The sequence below is a fragment of the Daphnia carinata genome, chromosome 2 (genome assembly GCF_022539665.2).
Source record: "Daphnia carinata strain CSIRO-1 chromosome 2, CSIRO_AGI_Dcar_HiC_V3, whole genome shotgun sequence".
In the NCBI taxonomy this organism is placed as follows: Eukaryota; Metazoa; Arthropoda; class Branchiopoda; order Diplostraca; family Daphniidae; genus Daphnia; species Daphnia carinata.
In genome coordinates, this window is record NC_081332.1 from 4,041,060 (window position 1) to 4,065,537 (window position 24,478).

General features: G+C 42.1%; 3 protein-coding genes across 3 annotated transcripts in view; 2 read left to right on the forward strand and 1 right to left on the reverse strand.

Annotated features, from left to right (window-relative positions):
- Positions 1–24,478, reverse strand: part of LOC130686741 (cytochrome P450 4c3-like) — a 101,092-nt gene that overhangs the window by 23,154 nt on the left and 53,460 nt on the right. The gene's annotated exons all lie outside the window — the stretch shown is intronic.
- LOC130686726 (uncharacterized) lies at positions 1,897–17,725 on the forward strand. The gene is made up of 8 exons (XM_057509869.2): positions 1,897–2,506; positions 4,804–5,129; positions 12,599–14,379; positions 14,472–14,570; positions 14,721–15,242; positions 15,338–15,466; positions 15,810–15,921; positions 16,329–17,725. The coding sequence occupies exons 2-8, from the start codon at positions 5,045–5,047 to the stop codon at positions 16,604–16,606; spliced, it is 3,006 nt and encodes a 1,001-aa protein (XP_057365852.1). The 5' UTR covers positions 1,897–2,506; positions 4,804–5,044; the 3' UTR covers positions 16,607–17,725.
- Positions 18,738–24,456, forward strand: LOC130686733 (cytochrome P450 3A24-like). Its single transcript, XM_057509887.2, has 7 exons — positions 18,738–18,925; positions 19,869–19,957; positions 21,423–22,106; positions 22,171–22,689; positions 22,765–23,009; positions 23,078–23,215; positions 23,409–24,456. Exons 3-7 carry the CDS (start codon positions 21,597–21,599, stop codon positions 23,524–23,526), a joined length of 1,530 nt encoding a protein of 509 aa, XP_057365870.1. The 5' UTR covers positions 18,738–18,925; positions 19,869–19,957; positions 21,423–21,596; the 3' UTR covers positions 23,527–24,456.

Sequence of the window (24,478 nt, forward strand, 5' to 3'; positions counted from 1 at the left end):
GTGATGAACATTTAATTGTTCTTAATCCTGGAAGAAAATTAGAAAAAAAAACAAGTCAAAAGTGCATCAACATTTCGTGAAATACATTATTGAGGGCAAAAATGTTTGAAATAACGGGAGAGAGAGCAAGTAAAATACTTTCAATGACACGGTGTGCATCCCTCGTTAGACTCGAGCCGAATATCGTCGACGATAGCGATAACAGGTGATTGAGAAGATAAGAAAAACATTGGAACCCGCAGTCAAGTTAATCATCGTGCGGTTTTACCACATTTCTAAGGCTGTGTAGCCGTCCGGTCCGGATTCCGAATGAGCCACCTGTTCATCCACTCCGTGAGTGATGACGTATGAAAATGTAATGAGTTTTCACCGCTTTGAACTCCGGGTTCAAACAGCTTTGCTTGAACTCTTTTAAAATAAGAAAAATCGAATTCTTCGCCGGGGGGTAGCCCAAACAAATGAACACACTTGATAGATGGTGTGTGGTTACAAGCTATGAAAGCGAGTGAAAACGTTTACGATTTGTTTCTTTTTTCACTCTGATTTTTCTTCTTTCCCGCAGAGGCTCCACTTCCTGCGACCGCCACACACGATGAATCTCGTTTTCCTCCTTTACCATGGCCATTTTATAACAAGATGACCTCCATACGTCACCGATTACTCACCGCGTGTTGGGCCTCTGCTAAAATGGGCGCCTAGTTCCTGGAAGAAGACATTGAAACCTACTAAACAGCATCCCTATTTCATTACCGGACAATGATAAAGTTAAATTGTTTTCCGGGCTCAAATTTCTTATTATCCATTCTGTTTTTTGTGCTTTTTTTTTGCAGATAGGTTTTCATTTATTTACTGACAAAATTTATGCTGATCATTCCTTCGCAGTTGGCGATTGCAACATCGAAATTTGTCAACATGGCGTGGTGTCTGTTTCATTCCCAGCCACTGATTTATGGCCATGGTCGAACGACTAATGCCCTCCCTCGAAAAGAAAAAGGACATTTCTCTTTTTTCCTCGATAGTCAATTGCTTAGACGTGTCCTCTGTCAAACCATCGTTCGTAACAAGAAAAGAGAAAACAACAATAGACGTGAAACAAACAGACGAAATCAGTGCCCTACGAAACGGATGAGTGAGACCAGCCCACGCCGTCAACCGCCGATTGTTTCTAAACTGCGAAAGTCATTCTAAACTCTATCCATGCGGAACGGTAACAGGAAAAGAAGAGCACAAAGAACAACAATCTACGGGAAAGAAAGAAAAAGTGAATTTTAAAAAGTAAATGAGAGAGAGAGAGTCGTGATTGAAATGGTCGTGATGGCGATCGGCATCCCCCTGACGGAAGAAAAGTGCGAAAAAAAATGAAGAACCCACAGGAAATGCTGCACGCCAACATTCAATGATCCTCTGAGGGGTTGAATTAGCAAAAAAAAAAAAAGAAAAGAAAATGAGTATGTTTCTGTCATCATCGTCAGCGGTCACGATTTTCGCCCTGCTGTTGAACGGAAACGATTGTAAAGTTGAAGTGAGCCGAACGAAAGTTTTCCTAGCTGCTGCAACAATTGCCAAGACGAGAAGAAAGGAATAAAAAAAAATCGAGATATTAGCAGCCACTATAGACTACCGTGCCATTTTCACCGGAATTCCTTATAGACTGAAGCATTTTATCCTCAGGGTATCTGCAAAATCTCAGTTTTTTTTTTGTTAAGATGTTTATTTTGACGCAAAGCCCACTCCAACATTTCAGCCAATCGTCAAAGAATTCATTGAATTTGCAAGAGAAGAAGATTGGAAGCTGAGCAGCACGCGGACGTTCTCGTTTAGCATGTGCAAGAAAATGCATGAACCATTGACCTGTGCAACTTTCAAAACTGCCCAAAACTGTCAGCAAAAGAAAAAAGAGTTAGAGAGAGTGTTTTTCTCATATGTTCTGGACGTTGTCATCCAATTTAGGGAAGAGACCCTCAAATGCTGCCCGTATGTATGCACACCCATGTTTGTTTACTGTTTTCTCTCGAAAGAGAAAGAAACTGAGAGAAAGGCCAAAAGAAGATTGTCTATCCGGCCATTGAGGAGTTGCCGGGAGAAATCGAGGTGAATACGGCAACGTTGCGCCCGCCTCTTCGACCCACCAAGTTCTGTAGGAAAAAGAACACAAATGCCTTGGGGTTCCATTACCTTACCTTTCCTCTCGTGTTCAAGTTTTAGTTGGGACTTGTTGGTCGCCGAATGAAGACTAGTCGTCGGTGCGTGCGTGTGTTTCCTCGTGAAATATGACTGTGAATCACGCCGTATTTAAAACTAACCCACTCCAAATTGTTAACTGTGTCTTAAGTGTAAACACGTGGTGAATTTTGCAACATCCATACGGAAACTTGTTAAATCACGTGAATTCCAATCTTGCCAATTATTTCGGCATCGTTTAATCGTGAATCCATCGGTAGAAAAAAGAAATATCCGGAAAAAATTTAACGACATCAACTGATTTCAACGATATTATTCGATTCGGGTAAGATGAGCCATTTTTTTCCCTCCAAAGTTAGCCTCTTGTTCACGCATTCAAAATGGAACCTTATTATGCCCATACACGTTTCCATAGAGGACAGAGAGAGAAGAGAGAGATGATTTGTCCTTGGATTTTAAGGTTTTCTTTTTAAATGTGTACATTTCCAACCGTATATGTGTTGGATGTCGAGCCTCGTGTGTTTCTCTTTCTACTTGTCGCGCCATCTTTAATTTTTAAAGACGCTCATTAGCTAAGAGGTGATGATCCGTGTCAATAGGAAAAATAAAGTAGGCACCCCTTGTTTTCTCTCCCCCGTGGACATGTCACGTAGCTGAAGATTAACAACCAAACAAAAGGACCTTTTCACATTTTTTTTATGTAATCAAACCCTTGGATGGTTATAGGGACGCCTAGTCGTAACAAGGGATTCATTATGGGGGGGGGGGAGTCTGTTGTTGCATGTTCCATTGGGACGGGTAACCCTTCCCATTTTATTTTTAAATCTGTCGTTGTGGAAAATTGTGGTCATAATCGTTCATCAAAAGGCGTCAGCTGAAATATCATCAGGTTATTAACCAGTCGTTGAAAAAAAGGGGGACGAAAGTTGCAGCGGGAGTTTATTGTAGAGCCAAGTCAAGCGGGAAGGGGCATCCAATGGGAATCAAAGAGAAAGACAAGAAGCGGAGGACGATGGCACCAAACTGAAGAGACTAGGAGAGAGGTTTCGTACGAGAAAGAACAACAAAAAAAAAATATAGGTCAGAAAGCCATTGCTACTAGTGTGTGTGTGTATACACATTCGGGGCTGTGTTGCCACTAGTCACCGTAAAGACAACATACTAAATAAAGGAGGGTTGGGTACATAAATAATTGTACTTCTTTTTTTTTTTTTCTTTTTTTTTTATAATTTGTATTAGATTTAATTTATGAGGGAGGAAAAAAGCGATCAGTCAAATGAGTTGGGACTTTCTTTCTTTCGCCATTCAGGAAACAACTCTTTTTTTTTTTGTTGGGTCTATCCTGTTGTCAAAAAAAAAAAAAGAAAATGGTGAAATAATCGAAACTCGAATGGTGCCAATCGATTGGTTCGTTAAACAGACAATTGATTATTCATTAAGGTTGGGCGCCTCCGGTTTGCAACGCGTTATGAAAGAGATCCCTACGTCTTTTCGTAATAATTTTCTTATGGCTGCACCCGTCTTTTTCAAAAAATTTTCGTAGTTAGTTAGTTTCCTCAGTGATCTTTCACTTTTTCAAATGTCTTCGGAAAGGGCACAGGTGATATTGGTTCATTCTCTTTCAACATTTTCTTCCAAAGAATTGGGGAAAGTCGGGGACGGAAGTAGTTTGAACTTTACGTTAAACATTCAAAATCAGAGATTTTTTTTTAATGAAAAAAAAAAAAAACGATACGGGAGGGGGTTTGAACCTGAAGCGCCTACGGACGAAATGACTACCATTTTAATTAGGTCAATGGGATTGTTGTATTGAAGTCACGCCGCGTGATTAACAAAAAAAAAAAAGGCGGTCATGTTAGAAATAGTTTGAATCGTTAGTCTACATAACCGCGATCGATTCCACACCAACAATTTTTAATTAGCGAAATGCATTTAAATCTGTTAAGGTTGTAAAAAAAATTGGGGCTCAAATGATAGAGTAATCTGTTGAAGGAGAGAAAGGTACGGCAACAAATGTGTAGGTTTTTGCACATCGACGTGCAGAGAAAATGGCCTATGCAGCTCATTTTCCTGTCGAAAAAGCTTTCACTTGCTCTCTTCTCCTTGTTTCATAGAGCGTGTGGGCTTTTAACTTTCAAGTCGCTCAGGGGGGATAGAAGGAAAAAAAACGAGTGACTTAAAAAAAAAGAATAATAATAATTTTTCAAGTGTGGAAAACAACAACAAAAAATGTAGTCCGTGCTTCCTTCTTTTTTTTCCGCTAAGAGAGAAAAGGTTTTCCTTTGACGATCACACATACGAAAAAAGAGCGATATATACGGAATCGGTAGAAGAAAAGCTAAAAGGATAGGCAAACAAGCAGGTCGGCGACCTCATTCTGCCTTACATCTCCCCTTCACCTGAAACTCGTTCTTCTTCTTGTTTCTATAATTTTTTTCTTACTTACCGCAATTCCTTGAAAATAACTGCGTTGTTATCCAACTCGTTTTTTTGCGTTCTTTTTGCTCTTTTTTTAAAATTTAAATCAAATATTTCTCCGATCGTGTTACACACCTGAAAGAACCGGTTATTATTTTTTTTTTGTATGATTAACAAATTTTTCCGTTTGTTTTATACTTTCAGGTCATGTCGATCAGATTCTACTAACGGATAAGCAATCGACAAGAAGCTTCACACGAAATCTAAATTATTTCGATTTTCAAAAGGAACAACGGATTTTTTGAGGAAATTGAACTTTTCTCTTCGACTATTGACCTCGCAATTTTTTTTAGTTGTCCTGGAGATCCAGGCGTTAAAGAAAAAAAACAATATTCGTACGAGAAACACCAAACAGACAGGGGGTTCCATCAACGATGATGTTGTGATGGCCCGCGTGGATCTAGCCGCCGGGCTCCTCTTCTTGTCGTCGTCGCTTGTTCTCGTCTCTGCCCATCCACCACACGCCTCAGGTGAGTGTCTTTCTTTTTTTTTTTTTTTACATTTTGAATCGTTATCCAACATTTGTTTGGGGATTTGTTGTTACCTTTTTTTCTTTTTGGAGTGTTGATAACACGCAAAAACCGACACGTTCGAAAAGGTAAAGAAATTGCGTCGTTTTGTGGCTCGTCTTGTCCGCCCTTTTAACCCAAGTCCTTAAATGGACGTCGTAGAGGTCAGGCGCACCTTTCCGCGAACGCTCGCGGGACGGCACACGAAAAAAAAACATAGGGGAAATGGTCGGCTCTTGTACCCCACAGCAAACAAATAAAAAAAAAGTTGTCGTTATTTCAGAGAGTTGCGTGACTCGTCGGACTCTCGAGTTCCCTTTTTTCAAAGATGATCGTTATTTGAATGCCATTTTTCTTATTTACGTTTGTTTACTATTGGCAATGGCCTTTTGTTGTTGTTAAGCTACTTGGGTTCGCATTGATTCTTCCAACTATATAGACGCATTGTTGCCATTCTTTCTTCTTTACTTGTTCTCCTTACACGAAGTGTGTGAGCATCTTTGGAGGTCATTGCAGAGTCACGAATCTACCCCGTTTCGCACGAAAAGGATCCTCCTTTATTCTTTCTTTTGTTGCCGTTCAATGGCCACGCGGAATGTGGCCATCATTATCTCTCTGATGTTCTCTCCAAATATTTGCTGCATTGCTTCGCCGATGCATTGGCATGCGTGTCAAGTGCTGACCTCTTCGCTTCTCACAACATGGAGAAGAAGCGAGTGCATTTGTAGATTGTAGAACTGTTGATTCACGCCGTTGGGTTCCTTCTTCTTTAACCGCAAGCGAAAAGTACTGGAATTACCGTCGTCATTATAATCACAGTGTAGAGAAACGCACAACAACTCGACGCAACAGCTGGCTTGATGAAACGATACGAATCTCGCGATTGAAATCTTTTTTTTTCCCTCTTTCTGACATGACGAAATATATTTTTTTAATAAGAGAAATATCTTCATCGTAGGCCGGATTTCAGATGAATTTTTTTTAAACTTAAATTAGAAAAAAAAAAAACCTGTTTTCCTCTATGTGACTGTTTACCTTGACCACAGAACCGTGTGCAACAGTCAGCGTTTCCTTCCTCTCCAAGGTTATTTTACACCTCCTATCTCTCTTGTTTTCTTAGCTCTACCTATATATAGCCGAATGATTTTTTTTTTTCAAAGTAAAATGCAATCAAAAAAAAGCCTTCGTCTTCAATGTTTGACGTTGTAGAGATACGGTCGGGGAAAAAGAAGACGGGGACGGCCTTTTTGGAAGACGATGTTTGAACGATTGCGTTGCGTCCACCCGTTGACGAAGTTGAAGATGTTTAATCTAAAATGGAGATGATATCAAAAGTGATTCATTCGTAAAGCCGAGATAGGGCACGACTAGAGAGTTCTTCCACCCAAGACCTTGAGCGCGGATGTCTGCAGAAAAACGCTCCCGGCGAGAAGATGTTCCCGTGCGTGCATCCGCTCATTTGCAATTCAGATTTCTTGTACAATGTTTATTTATTTTTTTTTAAATTTTACACTTTGCGTTTAGATAATGTCGTCTACGTTGCGCCACCTTTTTCACGAATGGGCTCGTTAAATGTCCAGTTTTCAATGACGTCTGATATTGAGAGTTTCAAAGGCGTGTTATTAAAACGCAGGTGTATCAGAGCAATAGAAACAAAACATCAGACAGCCTCTAGCGCAAGACGTGCAATTTCGAAGAGCTCTGATGTTTGTGTTTGTTTCGCATTTCCTGATTGATATGCAAACGAGGGCATCTTGGCAACCAGTAAAAATGGGAACATGATTTCCCCACACTCTGCGTCGGTTATTTTTTTTGGGGTACCCATCCCTTAAAAAAAAATAACAAGGAAAAATAAAATTTGAGACTCTTTTTATTTGACGATACTGCACCTGGTAATTATTTGAAAGCCGCATTTTTTTTTGGGGGGGGGGGTTTAATTCGTTTTAATTACTGGCCGGGAATGGTGGGAGCTTCTTTTTAACTGGGCCACACACATTGCGTTAATTTGCTATTCGATCTATTTTTGGAGAAACATCGAAAAAAACAAAAAACATTCCAGGTGCACGTCATCTTTATTTTTTTTGCGCTTCTTCTTTTTACCTGATGGTCGAAATCTTTTTCTTACCTGTTGCGGTTTGATGATCACGCACGATTCTTTATTTTTTTTGCGCATATCATATCCTTGAATTTTGTTTTTAACGTTTTTACGTGCCATAAAGCGGAACTCTGGCGTACGTGTCTTCCCCTTATTGGTCTTAAATATTCGTGTAGTTATTAAAGGGAATTTCCGGCTGTGTTGCATCGCTCGTAACACGATGGAGTCTGACGGTCGCATTCTTTTTTTTTTGGCCGTCCCTCTTTTGTTTTTCTCCTTTCAGATCATTCGATGGGCAGTGGGCAGATTATTACTGTCGATTCTCTGCGCCGAAGGGGGTCTTCTTCTTTTTTATTTATTTATATTTTTCTTTTCCCACAAAGAAGACGTAGAAAAATGTGTTTGAGGTTCGTTTCTGTGTGTTGACCCACTTCTTTGCCAGGCGCCTTAATGGGCCTGCACAAACAGCCGCCGAAGCGTCTTCTTCTCGAAATGGAAATTATTTTAGGAAGGTCTTTCAAAAGAATCTTTACGAAACGGGACGTAACTTAATGCTGGACACTGAGAGAAAATCCGACGATTGGCGATTAGCATAAAAATGAGATAAACAACACTGAAATCCGATTTACACAGCGCGTGTTCCAATTTTTGGAATTTTTTTATATTCTATTCTCTCTCTCTCTCTCTCTCTCTCTCTCTCCATTCTTTGATTACATTACTTCGTCCCTCCGTTTCGATCAGCTGGACACACGAGGAAAACCTTGGGCTCTATTTTCGGTAGATAATCGTGAACGCACGCACATTGTTTTTGTTTTTTTTCTATTTTGCAATATTCCACCTGCTATATATCGGTGGATATGGGACAGCCTCGTTGTTCAATCCAGCGAAGAAGAACTTTTAAAAAAAAAACGACACCTTTTCACCGTCCCCAATAATCATCATCGCTACGCTTTTTTTTTTTAAATCAACTCTTTCAATTTTTTTTTTTTTTTTTTCATAATCTTCGGTTCGTTTGCAATCACGCCGTTGTCTTACCATCCGTTAAAGTCCACGTTTATTCGAGCGTGTCGCAAAACAAAAGTTCTTTTAGCGGTTACCTGACCAGCGAGAAAAACGTGTTGAACGTTATTAGTTTTTTTCTTTTGTTTTTCACCTGTTGTTTCTTGCCTTCGTTCGCATCTCTCGGACGAATGGGCTCTCCCCTCCCTGAGAAAAATGCAAGTCAGATCAATCATTCTCCCATTTCAGGAATTCTACGGTAGGACGGAGCGGCTTCGTCTAGAGGCTCACGCACAAAAATAAAAAGGAACGGCCGCCACATACTAAAATTTTCTCGAAGAGATGGAAGTGGGGGGGGATTCCTGTCTGTGTTAGTGAAAGTTTGTGTATTATTCTAAGGGGGGAAGGGACGTGAGCTGTTGGGAAAAAAAAAAATTTCTTCTTCTTTTAATTTTCTGGCAGTCGAAGAAGGATATTTCTCATAACACATGGGCGACCATGAAGACCATTGGCCAGGTGAAAACTGTCCAGTTGAAATGTACGTGCCCACTTACTATTGCAGCCGTATATGGCGTTTGGAAGGATAAAAAAAAAAAAAAACAAGCTTTCTAATCCCATTAACGTTAGGTCCTTAAATTTTGTTTTAATATATCCTTATTTTTATATTGGTTACATGGCAATTTATTGTCTTGTATGGGGAGGGTTACGCCGTGAATTGACGTCCTTAATGCTCTAATTTTTCGATTGTTACGAAAAAAACAGATGGGACGGCATTGAAGTTGTTTTTTGTACGGTGTTCGTACGTCCTCTACGTCGAAAACGAATGCCGTCATTTAGATGAAGCTTACAGTGACCGTGACAAGAGCCTCGGGGCTGTACTATTGGCTTGAAATATGTTCGAAATTAATTTCAATTCAACCTCGTTTTTAGCCGAAATTTTCGAGGGGTCCCCATTTCCTTGAAACACCAGGGGTGACACAATCGAAAACCTTGGCTAAATCAACAACGAAAAAATGGCGTTCAATTTGTTTTCGAACGCATTAAACTTCATTTTTTCCCTCTCTCTCCTTCCTATGTTTGATATTTCATTAACAATGGACATAGGAACCACCGGTGGGGGAAAGGGAGGGGGGAAAACCCACGGGAAGTTGCATGAAGAGTACAAGTCACGAAGTACTTCTTTATTGCTTTTTGCTGCGCATGCGTGTCATCGCGGGAGCGTGAGAAATCAAAAGGAATCCTCCACTTTAACCTCCGTCCAATTGGCCGGGACACGCCAAGGCAATTCGCGCGCATTTCAGGACATGGCGTTTTTGTGGAGAATTGAGACATTTAATTTCGAGTAGATTTAAGTTTGTTTGTTTTTTTTTTTTTTTTTTTCGGGAAAAAATTGCGCATCGACTACACGAACATTTTCGTTCGGCGTACAAGTAGCGGGGAATTACGTTTGAAAATGTGACGCGTATCGCACGAGACCTTCACCCATAAAAAGTAGGGAGAAAACAAAAGAACCCACGACTTGCGTATGGGATATAAAAAACAAAACAAATGTAATAAACCAAAAAGTCTGAAATGGGATAAAAGAATGTCGTGCGTTCAAATTCTACGAAGAGTTGCGCAGTAACGAACAACTACCGTCAGTGGCCGACTTTTGTTTTTTTATTATTAGAAAAAAAAAAAAATCCCTTGGGTTTATTGACTTTTTTTTTTTTATCAGATGGCATGAAAATGCTGGGAATTTCAAGTCATTTAAATCTAATACTTTTCAAAATTTCGCATATGCTTTATCATCATCGTTTTTTTTGTCATTGGGTGCGGGATTATTCCTCGTAACGCTCACGCGAAGGGAACCTGATAGAAACGTTAAATACGATCGTGATTGTACCTCGTCCCGGTTTATTTTACATTGGCCGCGCAGTGCACGGACGCCGTGAGTTTTCCTTTCAACATTCGCCTACAACCTGTTTGAAAATTGTGGGTTTTTTTTCTCCTTAAAGTAACGTATTATGTACGTTATGTCAATTGAACCGTTCATTTTCATAACGAGCAAGGGATATGCACGAACATTTATGGGTTCGCGGTAAAAGCGTGATGAAAGTTAACGAGATCTAAATCTGTGAAACTTGTCACTTGTTTTTTTTTTATTGTGTTTCTTTTTTCCCCCCTCGTACTGTAGTAAAGAAAAGGGTTGTGTTTTCTTTTTATGGTAATTTCTAACGACCTGATAACGTCGTAACATCAAAACGACAGCTAGAAAAAGAAAGAAAAAAAAAGTAGCAGGTGAAAGCCGAACCGGAGTCGTACAGTGACGACAGCATATAATTATTCAACAGAATAGAAGCGCTTCAGGTCACACACAAAAAAAAAAGATAAAGGGATTTAAAACTATCAGATGGACAAAGCCGAAAAAGACAAACGTAGAAAGGATTGAGCAGCAGGCAAATGAATAATAATAAAGATAATAATAATCAAAGAGAAAATTCCGAACAATAAACCTTATTAAACGCTGAGCCCCCCCTCCCTCCCGGAAAAAAAAGAGCTCATTAGGTCATTAAAATGTCGTGATAACACAACAGCCGCGTTTGTGTTTTTATGAGAGAACCCACGGACTCAACTTCCCGCTATGTAAAAAGATAAAAAAAAAAAATAAATAAATAGAAGAAGAAAAAGAGCTACGAATATGCCGACATGGGTCGGGATCGATAGTCGTGTAACAAATGCTGTTGGAGAAAACACTCTGGGGGCTTTCACCTGTAAATTTTCAGCTCTACGCCAAAAAGACTTGATTTGCTACCTTCTTTTTTTTTTTATTTCACTTGATGATGTTGGGCTGTGTTTCCACCTGTACGTTTTTCTTGATGGATGATGTAACTCTTTTCTTCCTACGTGTCGTATTTAAACGAACACGTATTTTTACCCCGTCTTTCTATGCACACACACACACAAAAAAAAAAAAAACATTTCAACATTTCCTTATTGCCAAACAGAGGGCGCCTTTGGCAATAGCAGTTACGACACCTGAAAAAGAACCGGTTTACCTTTCGGGAGTGGGGGGGGGGGGGGGGGTTCTTGTTTCACCATGTTCGGCGTGTTTGTTTTCCCTTCCTGAACTTCAACTGAACGTCCCATTGTCCGGCTAACCCATATTTTCAGGTCAACTAACCGGTCGCTGTGTGTGTGTGTGTGTTGTACAAATTCAAACGCTGTTTGCGAAATTTGCGCGCATGACAACAATACGTAACACAGCACACATTTTTTTTTCTCTCCCGCAGTCCTTGCGACAAGCGATGGGTCAGTCACGCACTTGTGAAATGGAATTACCTTTCTTTTATAACTCTGCACGAATTTTTTTGTTTGTTCAAATACTTGGAATCCATTTAATTCGATTTAAAAAAAATCGTAACGCGTAACGAATTGTGTTTACATACAGGGGCGGATGCTGTATAGTATTTGCGTGTTTACCTGATTCCGATTCGTAGAAAAAAAAAACAACCAAATTTGATAGAATCGAAACCCCCACGGGGCATTTAACCCAGTCCCGTATTCAATCGTGAGACATTGTCGGTTGTTGGTTACACGCAATTGAAATAATTGTGTGCGCTTGCTCATTGTATTTTTCTCGGTACGTAATAATATTATTCCCCGCGTGATCCGGTCCGGCTCCTCTGGTTCGAACAGAATATTTACGTGGGACGGGTCATCCAACCATCACATAATTTTTGCGTGCGCAATAGAAAACAAACATATACCTACAATTGAATTTCAACCAAAAAAAAAAAAATGATTTGCTTTTGAGTATTCTCAACAGCTGTCTATCATTTTTGTATCATCTGTTGTGTGTGGGTGGCGCGTAAGGAGGGCGACGTCGTGACGAATCATGAAATGTCGATGGGTCGGTAACTACCGACGTTGGGCCTTTCTCTTTCACAGAGACATGGAGAGGACGACGACTTCGCCGTGGGTGGCCTCGTTTTATTTCTTTAACCCCCTTAACCGCCATCTTGCGTCGTCCCTAAGAGAGTGAGAGAGATAGAGAGAGTCGCAATCGTCTGCCAGTAATTGTATGGAACATGATTAGAAAAGAAGTACCGTCATCGTTATTTTAACGACCGGTTGAAGAGCGCAACGTTAAGCAGCCAAGTCGAGTGTTGTTAATTGCGTGCGCGCAATAATTGATAATCAACTTTCGTTTCATGTAGCAACCACTAGATGACAGTGTTCGGCTCGCTCTAAATAGAATCTACTGTTAATGAAGAATAAAATATAATGTTTGAATGTGTTTTTTTTTTTTTTTTTTAAATGACGTTTCATTTTCTTTTTCTTTAACAATTAACAGCCGGAACGGCAGGATCATTTAAACAAGGCCGAACGGAGTTTGATCCATGGCGCCGTCACGGGGAGCAGTTTGATGACCATGTCGATCCAGTTCAAGACGATTGGTCGGCCGGATTCGGGCGGCGATTGTCGGTCATCCAGCGCAGACAAGGATCGCTCTCGCAACAGACGCCCGACCAATTGAGAGCGCAGTTAAGGGCCAGAGCGGAAGTGTCTAGCACGACCTCAACAACAACAACAACAACAGCAACACCATCGACAACAGCAATTCCCAGCGTTAACAAAGCGGAAGCCAGTGCTAGTATCATCCGGCTGATTCGCAAACGGCTGCCTGAAAATCGGTCGCCACCGACTTCCGACGCTATCGGCAAATTAGCCAACGGAACGCTCGTCAACGAAACTGTCCAGCCGGCGCTCGGCGAGGTCACTGAAGAATCGTTCATCTCGGCCGAGACGGCCATCGTCGAACTGCGCGAAATCGGATCGGCCAACATTCATTTAACGCCTACGGCCAACGTGACGGAAGCTCCACCTACCCCATCGACCAGGTCCACCAGCGTGGCCGCAACGTCGTCGTCGACTGCGGCCGCTTCACCATCGACGACCACAACAACAGCAACGACGACGGCGACGGCGACGTTATCTTCGTCGAATAAACCGCCGTGGAGGGTGCGCATGGAGCAGAATCAGAGCAACCGTCGCGGCCAATCGACCACGGCCAGGCCGGCCGTCGAGGCTGTCGCCTCTTGGTCGCCGCTTCCGCAGCCATCGATCAGCACGACGACGACGACGCTTCCGACGGTTCAGAAACAAGAGTTATCACCGGATGCGAGGATAAATTCATCCAGCCGAGCGGAGGTTGTCGCGGTGCCGGCCGTTCCGGCCTTGCAATCGAGCCAGAACGAGAACGCAGTGTCATCGTCGGCTGTCCTTGCGGCGGTGATTGCGACCGTCGTTACCAACAGCCGACCCATCCAATCCAGCCGCATTACGGTGGCCAGCAGTCTCAGTCCTCCTCCTCCGCCGCCCGCCGTGCTTTGGACACCGATCGTTCGGCTTCCCGTGACCGGATCGAGGAACATTCCGTCCGGAACGCTCAAGATTCAAATCACGTCGACTCGACTTCCGCCTTTGCCTGTCACCTCATCGACTCCCAATCCGAAGCTGATGGAATCTGAAGAATTAGACGATGGCGGATCGCAAGAAGAGGAAGACAATGTCGTGAAAACGGCCTCGTCCAGCAGCAGCACGACATCCGGAAGGATTTACACGACATCTACAACGAAGATGTCGACTACCACGACGACGACAACAACGACAACGGAAGCGCCTACGACCATCAAAGCGTCGACTGTGACGACCCGCAAAGCTCTTCCGCCGACGCCAGTCATGCACTCGCTGGAAGACATCCTCCAGCGTCTAGTTCCGGCCAGAGATCACGATCATTTCGGCAGCAATCCGTTTCTGGCCGTGCCGGCCGCTCACCGTCCGACGCCCGTCGTGCCGCCAACGACGTCGGAAGATGCCAACGAAATCGTTTCCGCCGGCGATCCGGTGCTGCGCGCCAGCGTGGGCATATCGAGGGCGGGCACGATCAGCGACTTGTCACGCAGCGATCGAAATCAGTCGACTAGCGGAAGCAACAACTGGACGGCCGATTCGAGTAATAAAGAAAATCAAGCGGCCACCACGTCCATCTACGTCGTGGGCGTCGTGGCCGTCATTCCCTTGGCCGGTTTAATTTTGTGGATCGTCCGCGTTCAGCTCCACAAGCGACGCGAGGTAAAAAAAAATCAAATAAAATCAAATAAAATCGACGGGTCGTGTTATGCTAATTGATTTTGTTTTGTTGTTGTTGTGTTGGCGGTTTGCAGAGATTGAACGAGTCGGAAACGTCATCCGAAACGGGTTTCCGTAAGAGATTGCCACCTGTGGCTTTGACTCCATCTAAACACGCCCGTCTCTTTTACGGGGTAAGTGGTTTGACGGATTAATCCATCACTTAAGAATTCATGATGTTATTTCAGAAAAGCAAAAAAAAAAAAAAATTTGTGCAAAGGTGTTTGATCGATGAGCCCGTACGTGTTTTTATTAAAATTTTATTTGATTCGTGACGGAACTAGGCCAACGATAAAGAAGATTTAGTGTCGGGCTCGGTGTCTGCCGGCGGCAACGGCGGACCGGCGGGAGGCAAATCTGCTTCATCTGCATCGCCGTGGGAATTCACACGATCTCGGCTGCGGTTGCAGACGCTTATAGGCGAAGGGAATTTCGGCCAGGTGTGGAAGGCCGAAGCAGAGGACATATGCGGCTGTCAAGGGACTCTCCTTGTAGCTGTCAAGACGGTCAAGGACGGAGCGGCTGCCAAGGAGAAGCAAGAGTTACTGCGCGAAATGAGGATCATGCAACAAGTCGGCCCTCATCCTAACGTCGTAGCTCTTCTCGGATGTTGCACCGAACAAGAGCCCTTCCTGCTCATCATGGAGTACGTCATGTACGGCCGGTTGTTGACGTTTTTGAGGGACCACAGGAGCCACCAGACGTACTACAATTACTCGACGGACAGCGAGGCCTTGACTTCGAGAGATTTGACGACCTTCGCCTATTGCGTCGCTAAAGGCATGGAGTACATCTACAGCAAAGGGGTAGGCATTCAAATAAAATCGAAAAATATTTGTTTTGCGTATCGACGGGAAATTTCATATGTGGGTCAACGCGCAAAAAAATGCATTATTATCAGGTGGTTCACCGGGATCTAGCCGCCCGCAACGTACTGGTCGACCACAACAAATTGTGCAAAGTAGCCGATTTTGGTCTGTCGCGCTCCGTCAGAGACACGGCCGGAGAGATGTACGAGCAAAGGGTCAAGGTAAGAACCTTCTATACACTTCAAAGCAAATGTTTACCTATTTCGCATTGCATCGGTCCCTCATCACGTGACACTGTCGGTTGATATTACTGTTGGATTAAAAATGAAATCGCATGTTTAATCAATCTGACAAAGTTGGTGTACGTGGTGGCACGTTGCTAAGCCTCTGGTCTTATCTGACGCCAATCAAAACGTTGAATTTCGTTCGAAGGCTGATAAAGATCCACCAATCATAAATGAATTGTCTATACATCCGGGGGCGAATTTCTTTTGTTGGTTTTTGTAATAAAAATGTTACGTAACGTTTAATTAATTAATTAATATTTTTTTTATGTTGAATTAGGGCGCATTACCCATCCGTTGGATGGCTCCCGAGTCGCTGATCCAGAGCGTCTTTACCCAAAAATCGGACGTCTGGAGTTTCGGCATCCTGGTCTGGGAAATAGTCACATTAGGTATGTTTCATTTCTATTGTTTAGTTTTTTTTTTTTTTTTTAAAGCCCATATGTCACAAACAAGTACGGACGGCTGCTTATCGTTACTCAGCTGTTTGTTAAAATATTCGTGCCACGTTGAAAAAAAAAAAATGCTGCACAAATAATGGGAAAGAATTGGGAACGTGACATGTTGGACGTAGATAATCTTCCTGAATTCTCCCTCCCACACTGAATAAACGAGTGATCTCATCCCGTGATTGTTGAAAACAACTGGGACAAACATCTCCCCTTTGACCTTTGGAACCAAGTCCTTGAATTGTCCGTTACTTCCACGTGACGGGATGACATCATAATTGGTTTTTTTGTTTTTTTTCCTCGCAAAAATTTAATTTAATTTTTGAAATTTGTGCTTCTTATGCAAAAAGGGTCTACGCCTTATCCGGGCATGGAAGCCCGCGAAGTGATGCGTCGGGTCAAGGACGGACACCGACTGGAGCGGCCAAGCCACTGCCGGCCGGAATTCTACCGACTAATGTCGCGCTGTTGGCATTCGGACCCGCAGAGACGGCCGGATTTCGGGGAACTCAAAGCCGAGCTCGGCCAACTGTTGGACGACGCCGACGGTTACATCGATCTGGACAATTTCCAAGAGTCCATCTACGTGCCGCTAGAGTCGCCTAGCGACGAAAGCGAAAAAGTCTGAGTCAACAAACATTACGCACATTTGCATTTTCACGTTTTTTTTTTTTCCTTCTGTGGTTTGCTCATCATCATTTCATTTCCGCCTCCCCTTTTATTCATTTTTCTTTTAAAAAGGGAGTTCACACATTTTTGACTCGATTTCCCCCATCGTCCCACAGTTAATTTCCTTTTAAAAAAAAAAATAATAATAATTTGATCTATTAACGAGCCGCGCGAAATCCAAACTTGGCAGGCCGATTGCAGCGCTTTTGTTGAATATTTAAACCTCTTCCCCCCCCCCTTTTTTTTAACAGTTTCTTTTAATTATTAATACCCGTTTTTTTTTTTTTTTTCGTACCTTTGCATTCCGCAATTTGTTCGCGTCCTCCGCAATGGTGGGAGAAAAAAAAAAACATAAAAACAGGAAACAAAGAAAAACACAAATTGGAATAGCTCAAAGGAAACAAAAGTAGAATGTGAAATAGGTTTTTTTTTTCCCTCTCGATTGTTACATACCGGATACCGCCAAAATTTTTTTTTTTTTTTAAAGTGTGTTAATCGGCTCATTAAAAAGAATTGTTAAAAAAAAAAAAAATGGATCGACCTAAAAGAGTGGCACACAAAGAGGACGACAAACATTTGCTGGTAATTTACATGGAATTTTGAAAAAAAAAAAAAAAAAAACGTTTAATGTTTTTTTTTTTTTTTTTTCAAATTTCCCACCATGTAGCAAAGAAACAATAATTTCTTTTGTCGGTGTATAAAAGAAAATTATTTTATACTCCCGGCGGAATTTTTTTTTTGTTGCCTACTATTTTCCCATTGCCACCCATTATCTGTAGGCCTATTTTTTTGCTACTTGCTCTGTATGTTGTACATAATATAATATCGTATATCTCATTTCTTTTCCTCTCTCTCTCTCTCTCTCTTTCTCTTACACATTTTTTTTTAAATTCTAAAGAATGTTTGCCATTTTTATCATTACACCAGGTCTCGTGATTGATTGCATAATTTTTTTTTCTTCGTTCGCTAGCCTACAGTACGAAAAAGACTACCCCATGCCTTTTTAAACATTTCCATTTCAAACCGTAAACAAAAGAGAGATTCAAGTTAAATACATCAGTTTTTTTTTCTCGTGTAATTGTTGAAATGTTTCGTTTTTAAGTGACGTCATTTTTCCTACAGTTGTTGCCGCGCTAGTTGCATATCACTAGCGAGGCTTCAACCCAAAGGATAAATATATTGCTAATGTGTTTTTCAGCTACATTGCGCTAATGTTTCATCTGGTCATCGCATATAAATCAGTACATACAAAAAAAAAACGAGTGTTCCAAAAAGCCCCCCTACACCCTAAGCCCAAAGATTATTTTTGAAGAGAGAGAGAGAGAGGGGGGCATAGAAAAAATGGGGTCATAGTTCCATGGACTCTAAAAAGTTGTTGCATAGGAGGGGGGACGTATAAGAAAAAAAAAGCGACGTAACGTTGATGGTGTGTGCTGGAACAAGAAGGAAGGGAAAAAGAAGAGGGGAGGGATGACCTACTTTGACGTAATGGCTAAAAAAGAGAAAGCTGGAAGTAGAGAGAGAGGGGGGGGGGAGGCTTTGCTTGTTTCTTGCGGATGGCGAATTCGAGTAAGAGCAGTGGGAGGGACTCCACGTGTGCGAAAATAAAATCCGGAGTAGTAGAGAGAGAGAGAGAGAGGGGAGGGATAAGAAGGGAGGGTTCAACCAGAAACGCTTGTGGCGCAACGGTCGAAGCTATGCAACACTTGACCTAGATCCTATTCCCTAAAAAGAAGAAGAGTGCGTGTGTGTGTCTATACGGTGAGCCAGCAGCAGCTGGATAGGGTACGTGTACCCGGTATTGGAAAAAGAAGAGGGGGGTGTTTTTGGGGGCCCCCCTTCATTCTTGACGTAACCCACATTATTATACAGGAAAAGTCTCCGTTTTTCTTCGGAGAGGGGGAAGAAAGAAGCAGAAAAAAAAGGGAGAGGGAGAAAACGCAATGTTTCCCTCTCTTTTTTTTTTTTTTTTTTTTTTTTTTCGTCCGGAATTATTGTGGCGATTCAGTTGAGGAGCGAACAGCGAGCAAAGCGGCACTCTTTTCTGTGAACGCCCGCACTCGTTTTTTATTTTTTTTTATTTTTTTTTAATTTTAAATTTCTTTGAAAAATCAAGTGCGATTCAAAAATGTAGTGCAGTGTAAGTTGAAAGAAACGAACAGTTTCGGGTGGAGGAGCGAAATGCAACTCCTCCACCCGGAAGACGGAGGGATTGCGACGTGAAAAATAACGAATCGATTTGGATGGAGCTACCATTGGCCATTGCTTTTCTCCTCCGGTAAGTTTGAAACAATCTTTTATTTCGACTTCAAATTTGACCCACTTTTATTCATTGCCAATTATGTCAAGATAAGCTTCGATCCATCTGTTCTTACTTGCCTCTGCCCGTCATATTTTTCGCTGGACTTTAACCGATGCGCCCGTTTTTTTTTTTTTTTTCCCCCGACTTCTTTCATATCGCATTTCTTAGAGCCAAAGAAAAACAGCAGTTTAATGACCTACGCGTGTGAGGTACAATGGAGAATAACAACTCCTGTTTGTTGGTCACCTTTCTCAAGTGGACCGTCCCTCCTTTCGAGATTAATCCACTTCATTTTTCACCTACACCTGAGATTATATTTGAAAAAAAAAAAAAAGGAATTTTGAGATTTAAAATTGGCGGGTTATACTTTTTAAACAACCTCACAAGCGAAATGTTTCAAATAACATTTTGGCAACGGAAAAATCCATCCCGCCAAAAGAGTAGGAAAAGCTCTTTCTGTAACTTTGTTCGAAATTGCTTTCTCTCACGTCCCATCACCTTTTTTTTTTCTTTCTCCATTCGCAAGATCGGCTAACGATGGGTTTAGTAGGTTTTTTGAAAAAAAAAAAAAAAAAAAAAGGGGGATTTTCTCAGGTCATATTTTCGCACAAAACAACAAAAGCGATCCGTTCGTATTGAGGGCAAGTAGGGACAGGTAAAATAGCCAAAGGCCTTTAGGGGGAGGGGGGGTTCAGATACCTGACTGCAATTGAAATCGAATTTATTATTATTTATTTTTTTTTTTTTGGCCAATACGGAAAAAACGTAACGGTTTACGTGAGGGTAAAAGGAGGTGAAGAACGTGCACGATATTTTGAACTTTGTTTGTAGGAACAAAGTTCATTTTTGAATATTTGAATTTGTAGTCAGGGCTTAATTCATCAAAAAAAAACGTGTTTTCTGTTTTTCTTGTGTGCAGAGACAAACTTCGAAATCTTCCCGATTGACGTCAATGGCTATCCGCATTAACGGCTTATCGGATGCGACGATTAAAACCGGCTGAAACAGGTGAGAAAAAAAAAAATAACATTTATGTTTTACTTAAGCACATAAAGCCATGCGAAAAGGACCTTGATTGAAACCCGCGCGCGGCGCTCGCGTCTGTTCAAATATCCCAACTATTCCAAGATGCTTTGCGGATTAAGCGATTAGTCCACGTAGGAATGCGGACAAAGCAATAAAATAAATGCCACAACATTTTCTCTTAGCGGCGGATAAGCAAAATTAAAATCGTAGGTCATAAAGATAATCTGTTTCAAAAAAAACATTGACGTCAATGGACTGAATCAAAGTGCAGAGGGCCGTGCCACTTGCACTAGCGATACCGCAGACATTTCGTGCACGTTGTCATGTCTCTTTTTTTTTTCTCTCGATAAGACGGCTACGTTGCTACCTTACGTGACTCCCCCACTTTCACGTTTCGACCGCGTGCCATCGCTCCTTGCGGGAAAGATTAGATTTTTCGTCGATTATTCTGTTGGCCAACCTATCAATCAAAAATGCAGTTCAGTAATGTGCTTGTTTGTCAAATCGCTAATCAAACACCCAATCATTTCGGATAGTATCGGCTTGAGCTTTTGGGATTTCCAAGCCGTGTGACAATTTGATGTGTTTCTGCCGCCGTCTTTATTTTTGTTGCCATAGAAACTGTGCACCTTGTTATTTCGTTTCTAGAATTATGGAGAGGGGCAAGAAAGAAAAAGGTGGCTTTGACATACATCCATCACACGAGCAGGTTGCAATCATCAAAGTCCGGGTTCCAAAGGGTATCGTCAGGCTCCAACGACAATCAAGCCCGCCCGCCAATGTTTGAACAAACACAAGAAAGAACTGTCCAATAAACAATCAGAATCGTATAATCTCGAAGGGGGGCATATCACGTTAGACAAATAGGGAAGGGAAAAAAAAAACGAAATACAAGACAAAAACAATGTGAGAGACAGGAGAACTTTGTCAAAAACACGTCAATATTTTTTTTTTCTGCGATAACGACCAATCCCGCACGCACGCTTTTCTCTCTATCTTTGATTAAAAGGATGGGACCATGCACCTGATAGTAAACCCTCCTCCACCGCCCCCAATCGAATTTCATCTTCAATCTCTAAAGCCTGGCACGTATAAAAGAAAAACACGATTGCGAACACAGAGCATTCAGTTTCATGTTTCAGTCGTCCGATGAACACACTTCAACTGAAATTAGTTATATAACATTTTGAAAATACATTTTTGTTCTATTTCCTTTTAAAAAAATATCTGACTGCACAATCATGAACCTGCAGAACAGTCCCAAAGCTCCTCATGGGGTTCAGGTAAATTAGTTTTCGGCTTAATTAATTATGTAAGACGTCCATCGAACGTTGACTGTCCTTTTTAGCGCTTGTCATTCTTTTGTGTTCACTCACTTCGACAAGTAGTTGTTAACATGGTGACTGACGTTGTCTTTCTTTCGCGTCTTTTCGTATTTAATCTACAGATCACTCTTGTTGTCGGTTTGGTTGTATTCTTGGACGGAATCCTGCACGTCATCGCATCGCAGCTGTCGTCATGGATCTTCTTGCGGGAGACGTGGGTCATCGGCAAACGGTGGCCGTTTCTAGCCAACTGGAATGTGACCCATCATTTGCTGGCCGTCGGACTCGCTCTCCTCATGGCATCGCTCTTTCACAGCTACACGTACCGCCGTCGGGCTCACCAGTTTTTCCGCCGGCTTGGCATTCCCGGCCCGCAACCGCATCTCATCAAGGGCAATTGCGACAAGATGCGCAACCCATCCTTGGTGGCCATCGATGTCATGGATCAATGGCAAGCCCAATTCGGAGATGTCTACGGCTATTTCATCGGGTTGAAACCTTACGTGGTGGTCGGAGATCTCGACATGGTTCAACAAGTTCTCATCCGCGATTTCCACAAGTTTGTCAACCGACCGGCGATGGGCATCGAAATTCGACCCGTCATCAACACGCTGGTCGGATTGCGCAGCCACAGGTGGAAGGAGGTGCGACGAGTCATTTCGCCCACGTTTTCCACGCGCAAAATGCGCCAGATCAACTCCATCATCAATCGGTGTGTTGATATCCTGGTGGAAGTGGTCGGCCAACACGCTGAAACTCAGAGCGAAATCGATTTTTACGGTGTCTTCCAAGGTCTAACTTGCCAGGTAAATTTTAAACTCAATTTATTCCTTTTTTAAGAGCCAATTTTTAAAACTCGTTTGATCCCAGGTGATTGGTGAATGCGCATTGAACACTAAAGTTGATTGCCAACGACAGCCTCAAGATGAATTCCTTAATTCGTTGCGGCAATTCTTGAGACAAGCCAATAATCCCATCATCGATTTGGCCATTTATTTCCCGCTCGTCAGAGAAATCTTGGCCGTCGTGTGTCGTGTGGCTTCGCCGTGCGGTCAGTTCACGCAGTCGATCATCGATAAAGTCCAGGGTGTCATCAACGAACGCAGAGAGGATCGTCTGACCGGTACGTCGGCCCCCAATCACGGTGACATTTTGCAGCTGTTGATGGAAGCCTCTGAGAATCGCCAAGAGGACGCGTACGATACGGACGGATGCGTCCGTCCGACGCATCAATTGCTCACCGACGATGAAATCATTGCCAATGCTTGGGTTTTCCTCCTGGGTGGTTTTGAAACCACTGCCAACGCTCTCACCTACTGCGCATACTTGCTGGCCACTCATCCCGATGTCCAGGAGAAACTGTACGAGGAACTAAGGGATTACCTTGGGGTAAGAACATCTTTAGGTGTTTAATTTGGAAATCTACGTGAAATGCTTTAATGTTTGTGGTTTGTTTTTATTTAGGAAAGTTCTGGCGATCTCGAAACAGATTACAATACAATTAGCCAGTTAACTTACCTGGACAAGGTATTTTGCGAAGCCCTGAGGCTCTTCCCACCTGTGGTGTTGTTCGTGACACGCGAGGCGGCCGAAGATGCCCAACTGGGTGATTTTCACATCCCTGCCGGTACGAACGTTCAGATTCCCATTTGGCAAATCCATCACGATCCCAAATTGTGGCCGAATCCTTACCAATTTGATCCTGAACGGTAATTTTGTCTTTGAATATTTGATTTAATGAAGCGTGTACTATAACGTTATGGAATTTCTTCAACAGATTTGAACCTGAATTGAAGAAAAACCGACATCCGATGGCATGGATTCCGTTCGGCTCTGGACCTAGAGCTTGTCTTGGAATCCGCTTTGCAATGCTGGAAGCCAAAATTGCCTTGGCTAAGCTTCTCATGAACTATCGGTAAGTGAAAGCAACAAGATTAAACGCTTGATTGAGCTACTGTTATGTTACAAGCACAAAATGCCTATGTATTTGATCTTTGTCTAATCTTATTGATAATGATCAACTGCGCTTTGATCTCTTGGATGTAAAGCGTCGGCTATCGTTTGTCGTTTGAACAACGTTTTGAAAACGATTCATTTGTTTGCTGCAGACTGGTGCCGTGTGAACGTACAGAAGAAAAGCTGACGCTCGTCGTCCCGACGGTGACTCTCAATCCAAAATCAGGCGTGTGGTTAAAAGCTGAAAAAAGAGAACAGACATCGGCATGACAGGTGAAAAAAAAAAAGGGAAAAACACACACACAAAAAAATTGAATCATCCATCGCTCTTCATACATCATGCGTTCTTTAATCGGGTAGTAGAAAATGTTTAGTCCGACTTTCGTATACGTGTCTCATTTCCTTTGAAATTCGTGATTGTGCTTAGAATTTTATAGAGCGATAGATTTACTGCGTAATAATGTGATCCAAGGTATTTGAGAAGGAAAGAGATTCCGCTTTGCATGCTCCTGTGCAGCATCGGATCTAAACGATGATGACGCACCGGTGATTAGCTTCTGTTCCCCCTAATGGACTCTGATGGGCTCTTTAAAAAAAAAACATGTCGTGTTTGCTGATGATGAATGTTTTTCAAGCCAATTTTTCTCTTTTGATCTTGTTTTCTTTTAAATTTCTTTTCTCCACACGTGACTGCTTTTTTAAGTATTGGCTTAATCTCTTATCCTTTTTCTCTCAACCGTACGTTTGTGTTTTGAAACGTGCATCATTCAGCAGCCGATCCATCATTGTCCAAGGGAACCAGCTCTTGACTTGACGTTCGTCAGTGTCAAACAGCAAATGTTTTTTTTTTTTGCTTTAAGTTTTTTCAGGGACTCCTATTTTTACTGACATATTTTTTTTCAATGCACAATTTTATGAATTGTGTCATTTGAATTATTCTGATGTTTTTTCCCACATTTTTTTCTTTGAACATGTCGCTAAATTGTTGGAACCCTTTCTCTCTGTTCCTTGTTTGATCTCTATGGCATATCTCTCATGCCATGGGTCACTTCAAACAAAAGAAAAAAGAAATGAAATATTGTCCTATTATCTCTAGAACAAATATTTCATTTTTCTTGTGCATGTTGCGACTCTACTCAGTGCTCAACCTATATCTCTGTTGATATCATTTTTTTTTCCTTTAAGTTGCATCCATTTTTTTTTCTCAACTTTTCTAAATTCA

Bases quoted from the DNA above. Each gene is read 5' to 3' on its own strand.
- LOC130686726 (XM_057509869.2), top strand. From the start codon at position 5,045: ATGGCCCGCGTGGATCTAGCCGCCGGGCTCCTCTTCTTGTCGTCGTCG. The intron at 14,380-14,471 runs GTAAAAAAAAAT...GGCGGTTTGCAG, and splicing joins AGCTCCACAAGCGACGCGAG to AGATTGAACGAGTCGGAAAC. The intron at 15,467-15,809 runs GTAAGAACCTTC...ATGTTGAATTAG, and splicing joins TGTACGAGCAAAGGGTCAAG to GGCGCATTACCCATCCGTTG.
- LOC130686733 (XM_057509887.2), top strand. From the start codon at position 21,597: ATGGCATCGCTCTTTCACAGCTACACGTACCGCCGTCGGGCTCACCAG. The intron at 23,010-23,077 runs GTAATTTTGTCT...TTTCTTCAACAG, and splicing joins TACCAATTTGATCCTGAACG to ATTTGAACCTGAATTGAAGA. The intron at 23,216-23,408 runs GTAAGTGAAAGC...TGTTTGCTGCAG, and splicing joins AAGCTTCTCATGAACTATCG to ACTGGTGCCGTGTGAACGTA.